Source organism: Aethalodelphis obliquidens, unplaced genomic scaffold, assembly GCF_003676395.1.
Source record: "Aethalodelphis obliquidens isolate GAN/ISIS:26980383/991018 unplaced genomic scaffold, ASM367639v1 scaffold42, whole genome shotgun sequence".
NCBI classification, from domain to species: domain Eukaryota; kingdom Metazoa; phylum Chordata; class Mammalia; order Artiodactyla; family Delphinidae; genus Aethalodelphis; species Aethalodelphis obliquidens.
The window spans coordinates 1,034,933-1,042,455 of NW_020837986.1; the positions used below are offsets into that span (position 1 = coordinate 1,034,933).

Genomic DNA, 7,523 nt, shown 5'->3' on the forward strand with positions numbered 1-7,523 from the left:
GGACTACAGGTGTCTCATCCAATGGTGTGACTATGAGAATGCCACTTCCCTTATCTGGGCCATGGAACACGCTCCTTCAGGCCTGAGCAAGTGACCCAGGCAATGTCCTTAGAAAGGAAACGACAGGGAGTCTGGAATACTGCCTAACTGTGCCCCCCGCCCCAGTCCATCCTGTAGGGTGGGGGGCTGGGGGCTCAGGAGAGGCCTCCTGGCGGAGGTGGTCCTGCTGGCAGTGATGGGGCACAGAGACACTGGAGTGTGGGGGGGAGGAGGGTCTGCTTTCCAGGAAGGGATTGGCTTTCAGAACAGCCCAGAAGCGTACCTGCAGGGCAGTGACTGCGGCAGAGCCCACAAACAGAGAATTCACGTTCACTGAGTGCCTGCTCTTGGCAGTGCCAGATGCATCCCAAGGTCAATGTGAATCTTGTGAATTCTTCCCTCCCCACCAGTAGGGCCCAGTGGCTGACCAGTAAACTCTGGAGCAAGGATGCTGACTATAAATCGTGGCTCTACCTGTTACTACCTGAGCGGCTGGGTTAAGGGACTTAAGTCTCTGGATCTCAGTTTTCTGAACTAAAGAATGGAAATAACAGTCCCTGCCACAAAGGGTTGTTGGAAAAAAAAGATTCAGTGAACGCCAAGAGAAGCTATGTAGCAGCATGCCTGATACTTAACAAGGGCTCGATAAATGTTAACTGTTCTTATCCTTACGCTCTTTTAAGAGGAGAAAACTGAGACAGAGAGGCAAGGTCACCTGCCCAAGGTCACACAGCTAGGGAGGGACGGAACTGTGATTGGAAGCCAGGTTCATGTTGGGATAAAGACAGAAAGGGAGCTGAGAGGGAGACCAGAGTCCCTGACGATTGGAAAGTCATAGCAGAGGTCCAATTGTCTCCTGTGGGTTTCCACCCCCTAAGAGTTAGAGATCACGCTCTTCTGGGGGCACATAACTACGCAGGGGGAAGGAACATGAAGCCGAGCTGAGTTCTAGCCCCAGCACTACCGCTAATGAGCTGTATGGCTTCTCTGAGCCTCAGTTTCCTCCTCTGTAAAATGGGACTAATTCTACCTTCCTGCTATCAGGATTAGAGTCTTTGCTTGGAAAAGGCCTCTTCTCTCCTCCCACACCTTCCACTGGCTCCTGCCTGCCGGAAGAGGATGAGTCAGCTTGCCCACCCCCCTGGGAGGTGGGCCCAGGCAGGGCGGAACAAGGCCACCAGAGGCACTTAAATCAGGGCAGAAAAGCAGAAGTGACAGTTCTGGTCACTTTTGGAGGACGGAATTCCCCCCACTTCCTCTCCACTTACCTTCGCTGCCTGAGCCCGCCTGCCCAGATCCACTGCTGTTCAGGGAGCATGAGGGCCCCCCAGGAGATAGCTGAGCATCTCGTCAGGACCGGGTAGGTCTGGGGACCTGGACACTGGGGGCCACAGGCAAGAAAACAGTCAGTGGTCAGGCCTGATGGGTATGAGCTAGGTCTCAGTCTCTGCCATTCCCTGGCTGTGTGACCTTGGGTAAATCCTCACCTCTTTGAGCCTCAGTTTCCCCATCTGCGAAATGGGAGTAATAATAATGTCTACGAGACTGTTGTGAGAATTGAATGAGAAAACGCATGCTTAGCGCTTGTCGTCATGCTCAGCTCAGAGAAAGCTCCCAACGAATGGCAGCAGGTTCCTTAGCATTTACAACATTCAGCACAGACCTTGGCACCCAATATGACTTAGAATTGCTTTTCCATTCCAATGTCATTCAAATTATTAGCTATCATTTTAACAGCTACCATGTTTCAAATATGAATTATACAGTAGAAGGGAGTTTAGTCCCAAATTAAAATGTCAGCGGGACTGGGAAGACCCTAATTCATCACCTCTAACCTCAAGTGGGTCCTCAGCGCCGCCCGGCATGTATCTAACTTCCCGAGTTCATTTACTCTCCCACTTTCCTGGCCACCTATGTTATACCTTCTTCTTCGCCTTCAAATTTCCATCATCTCCTCTAGCATCCTCACCGTCAGTGCTGATCTGCCTTCCTGCTACCCTGAACAAACAGAAGTAAACATGCTATAGTCCACAAATATTTATGGAGCACCCCCTATACATCAGACACTATTCCAGGTCCTTGGTATTTATCAGTGATCAAAAGAGACCAAGTCCCTGCCCTGGTGGAATTGAGGCTCTCGTGACAGGTAATAGCTGACATGGTACTTCCTATGTGCCATGACCCTATGAGGTATCACTTTTATGCACCATTTTACAGATGAGAAAACTGAGGCACGAAGAGGTTAAGAAACTTGACCAAGGTCACACAGATGGTGAGTGATGAAGCAGGGATTTGAACCCAAGCAGTCTGGAGGTCACGCCCTTAACTATTGCTCTGTTCTGTGTATACTGGTTGATACCGATACCTTAGTACGCACACCTTACCTGTCCATTCACCATCACCTGTAACCATTTCCTGTGCCTTCCCACCTGCTACTAAGGATGAACAGCCCCTGCTCCTTTCTAAGACCAGCCCCAGTTTCCATGCTCTCAATCTCACCCATGCCACTCACTGAAGAATGTCACACCAGCAAGCCTCCCTTTCATCAATGTCTCCCCTCTTGATTGGATCCCCCATCTGCAAACATGCTCAAGTTCCTCCATCCTAAAGGAACTTGGTTCCATTTCCCATGTCAACTACTACAACATTTCTCTACACCTTTACTGCAAAAATGACCTGAAACCGTTGTCTGCACTCGTGCCTCAATTTCTTCTCCATCCAGCCTCCCTTGGGTCCACTCTAGTGAACAAGCCACCCAGCTGCCCTGGTCCAGGTCACCAGTGACTTCCACGTGGCTGAATCCAATGGTCATTGCTCAGCTCTCATCCTTCTTGACCCACCAGCAGCACTTGACACGTTTGCTCACTCCCTTCTTGAAACATTTCATTGACTTGGCTTCCCAAGCTCCACAGTGCCTGGCTTCTTGGTCTCCTGGGCTGGTTCCTCCTCATCTCCCAACCCATGAACCCTGGAGTGCCACTAAGCTCTGTCTTCGGAGCTCTTTCCTTTCCGTCAGCACACGGTCTTAAGGAATCTCATCTACCCCATGACTTTAAATACCGTCTATCAATCCACAACTCCCAGCTTTATATCTCCAGCCTGCTCTCTCCTCTGAGTTCCAGATTGTTTCCAATCACACATTCAGCAACTCGCAGCTCAAATTTCTGACTGCCAGCTGAATTCTTCCTCTCCCCCCTCCACCCAAACCTGTTTCAACCACAGATTTCCCATCTCAGGAAACAACACCTCAGTGCTTTCAGCTGCTCAGACACAAAACCTCATTGTCATCCTGAACCCCCCTCTTTCTCTCACACTCACAACCAATCAGTCTGCCAATCGTGTTGGCTCTTCCAGCAAAACGTATCCAGAGCCCAACCTCTTCTTACTATTCCTCTGCTATCACTCTTCCATGGAAGCTCTATGAGGCCAGGAATTCTCCTCTGTTTTATCCATTCCTGTTTCTCCAATGGCTAGCACAGAGTAGTTGCTTAATAAATATTTGTTGAATGAATAAATAAGAGTACAATAGAGGAGAAAAGTTCCTCAGAGATCAACTGGTCCACTCTTCCCATCCTCTAAATTATAGAGGAGATACTGAGATCCATAAAGAAGGAGCGTCCAGGGTCACACTGAGCTGACCAAGACTATGAATTCAAGCGAAAAAGCATCTCTCCCCATTTCTCTCTCTCTCATCCTCTCTCTTTCATTTGTGCTTCTCTCTCCATGACTCTTTCATTCCCTTGCACCAGTTGCCCTCACAAGACACAAGCAGCCCAGGTATTCATCCTCTCATCCTCAGGAACTGCATGGAAACTAGTTCTTCCCTGACAACTCAGTGAGAATAATCCTGGGGAAGGCTCTGATTGGCTCAGCTTAGGTCATGTGGGTTTGGGGTGGGTTACTCTGATTGGCCCACCTGGGAGGAGTGTCCGCCACTGTGGCTAAAGGGGTGGAGCCTGTTGGCAGTTGATGAGTTTGTAGGGCAGGGGCATTGGGCAGACACACAATGCCCCAACCCTCCTGATAGAGGCTCCCCCTATTTCCTTGTGTGCAGGTGGAGATTCTGGTACCTGGGGCTCCACAAGGCCCTTGCCCTGCTGCAGGCCGCCTGGGTTGTCTTCTCCCAGCCTGTCCCAGCCAGCTGTGGCCAGCTGCTGACCCAGCTCCTCCTGTGCGGTTCCCTGGCCATTGCTGCCGCGGGTCTGACCTACTATGGGCTGGTGTCCCTGCTACTTTATCCTCTAGGGCCCTCGGCCATGGTGGCCACTGTCTGTGGCTTCCTGGCCTTCCTGGGCCTGGGACTGGTGCCCCCCGCCCGCTGTCTGTTTGCACTCAGCGTGCCCACCCTGGGCACGGAGCAGGGCCGCCGCCTGCTCCTATCCTGGAGTACCGCCACCCTGGCCATTGTCGTGGTGCCCAACATCTTGGCCAACATGCACGCAGCTGGGCAGGTGCTGAGGTGTGTCACGGAGGGCTCCCTGGAGAGTCTGCTCAACACCACTCACCAGCTGCACAGAGCCTCCCGGGCTCTGGGCCCTGACGGCCAAGCAGGCAGCCAGGGCCTGACGCTCCAGGCCCAGGGCGATGGCTCCGCCTTCCGGCTCCACGTGTTCAGGGTCACTCAGCAGGTCCTGGAGGACTTCTCCGGCCTGGAGTCCTTGGCCCAGGTGGTGGCCCTGAGGACCCAGCGGGCAGTCACAGGGCTCTTTATGCTGGGCCTCCTGGTGGATTCAGCCTGGTACCTCCATCGATACCTGACTGACCTGCAGTTTGATAACATCTATGCAACCTGGCAGCTGGCACAGCAGCTGACAGAGGTCGGGGCCACGCACCTGGTGGCCTCCCCACCAGCCTGGCTGCTGTGGGCGGCCCGGCCAAGGCTGTCCCAGGGGGAGCTGCTGAGTTGTCTCCTAAGGCTGGGGCTGCTTACCCTGCTCCTGATGGCCACAGCTGTGACAGTGGCCGTGGACCACGTGGCCTTTCTCCTGGCGCAGGCAGCCGTGGGCTGGGCTCAGCAGCTTCCCGCTGTGCCCGTCACGCTCACCATCAAATATGATGTAAGTGTCGTGACAGGATGGTGGGCACAGAGTCATTTCCTTGAGGGAGAGGATAGGGTTTGTTAAACCCTTGACTCAAAATTGAATTTTACTTGCCTTCGAGTCGTGGTGCTTGGATACGCTGTGGGATCCAGGGGCTTTGGCAGAAGAACCATGTAATTCTCACGACAGCCTGAGGCAGTGGGTTCTATTTTCACCCCTTATCGCAGGTGAAGATACTGATACCCAGAGATATTAAAATAATTTGCCCCCCAAGGCCACTCTTCACACGTCGCAGCATATCCCAGCCTCATTTTTCTCACCTGTACAAACTGGATCAATCCTCCTTACCCTACAAGGTTACTGGGAGTCTTAACACGTGGTAGTCTCTAGAAGTGCCTAGGCAGCTCCATACCGCATGGGAGATGTTTAATAAATAGTGACTATTATTAATAGCTCACATCTGTGGATAACAGACTGGAGGAAGCCTTAGGAGCAGCCCACGGGCCAATCCTGCCAGCTTCCTGTTTTGTATTTTTTTTGCGGTACGCGGGCCTCTCACTGCTGTGGCCTCTCCCGTTGCGGAGCACAGGCTCCGGACGCACAGGCTCAGCGGCCATGGCTCACGGGCCCAGCCGCTCCGCGGCATGTGGGATCCTCCCGGACCGGGGCACGAACCCATGTCCCCTGCATCGGCAGGCGGACTCTCAACCACTGTGCCACCAGGGAAGCCCAGGTTCCCGTCTTTTAAATGAGGCTGCCCATGGTCTCATCCTCATAAAATTGTGCTTACTTGATGGACTAGAACATCTGAAGTTTCACTAAGGGCTCAGAAAAGAGTAAATGCCCTTAAGCATGAATTGGTTTTCTCTAAAGTGTTCCCTGCAAAGAGTAATAACAATATAAATAGCATTTGTATGGTGCTTTTCATTCCGTAAAAAGCCTGTTTCAGATTCCTGATCTCAGTTGACCCTCCTCAAAACGGTCAGATTTTGCGCCCATTTTGCAGATGAGGACAGGGAAAGCTGGACCCGTCCAGACCCAAGAGCATCCAGATGTGGTGGGGGGCAGGGAACGGCTGGGGTGTCTCTCTGCTGACTTTGCCTTTTTCTCCTTTCTGAAGGCTGCATACACCATCCTGGGCTTCATCCCTTTCCTCTTCAACCAGCCGCCTCTGGAGAGCCCCTTCCTCTCTGCCCACAACTCCTTCCAGTGGGAGCTGCGCTTCATCGCCCCTGGCTGCCCGCTGCTGCCCCCCCGGCGCCCGCACACAGCCGCCCACCTGGCTGCAGGCGCCCTGCAGCTCGTCGCTTGCTCCACGGTCCTCCTGGAGACCTACGCCCGGCGCCTGAGGCACAGCATCGCTGCCTCCTTCTTCAAGACCCAGGAGGCAAGGAGGGTCCACCACCTTCATGCCCGGCTCCAGCGAAGATATGACAGGCACCGAGGCCAGCAGCTGGCCCCGGGCACTCCATACTGCTCCTGAAACCCGGGCCGGCAGCAAGCACCTAGAACGGCTAGACAGACCTGCTGGATACCTGGAAGGACAGAGAGCAATGGTGCCGAGAGGAAAGCACTTTGGAGTTGCCCAGACCTGAGTGGTGACCTTGGCCCTTCTGCTGCCTCCCCTGTGTGACCTTGGGTAGGTCGCTTCACCTCTCTGAGCCTTGGTTTCTATATCTGCATAAGGACTGCGTAACAACAATCAGTGTGACCTACTTTGCACACGGGAATGTGTTAAGGGCGGAATGAGATACTGGGCAGGAAAGGCCTGGATAAACAGAAAAGGACGACGCAAAGTGAAGACAGGGTTCCTCCGGCCGGTGCCAGGTGTCTGTCCAGGCTTCCGTCTGCATAGGCTGCTGTACCTCGTAGGTGGAGACTTTGCACCCTGACGGTGTCTAAACGCCCCTGGAGCTTATTTCTATGTCTCTGAATCTTCTGAACTTATTTATAGTCATTAAAATTTTCCTGATTTTATAAATAAATGTATTTATTAAATTCTAAATTAGATTGTTATTCCTTTGCTTCAAATTCCTTCAGGGTTTCCCCATCTAGGGTTGCCAGGTTTAGCAAATAAAAATACAGGCCACCTGGTTCAACTTGAATTTCAGATGAACAATGAATACGGGTTTGGTATAAGTATGTCCTGAGGCTACTTATACGAAACCCGTATTTGTTGTTTATCTGAAATTCAAATTGTTCAGTAATCCGTATTTTATGGCAACTCCATCCCTATCGAAGTTACAATAAAATCGCAACTCCATACCCTGTGGGCTTGGTATTCCCTGTTTTTCCCTCCAGGTCGTTCTCTGCCTTTCTCTCACCTGCTCTCTTTCCCAGGAGTCTGACATTTGTGGTTCTATCACCCTGGTTCCCTTGACCTCTGACTCCTGGTTGGGCTCAGCCAATGGGAGGCACCGGCAGGTGATTTAAAGTGGGAAGAGA

The 7,523-nt window shown here is 52.4% G+C and overlaps 1 protein-coding gene across 1 annotated transcript; it reads left to right on the forward strand.

The window, feature by feature from the left end:
- Nucleotides 1–1,355: 1,355 nt before the first annotated feature.
- Nucleotides 1,356–7,021, forward strand: OCSTAMP (osteoclast stimulatory transmembrane protein). The gene is given in 4 exon segments (XM_027078035.1): nt 1,356–1,399; nt 4,094–5,096; nt 6,199–6,699; nt 6,702–7,021. Coding segments are annotated over 4 exon segments (1,701 nt in total). The 3' UTR covers nt 6,855–7,021.
- The last annotated feature ends 502 nt before the right edge of the window (nt 7,022–7,523 follow it).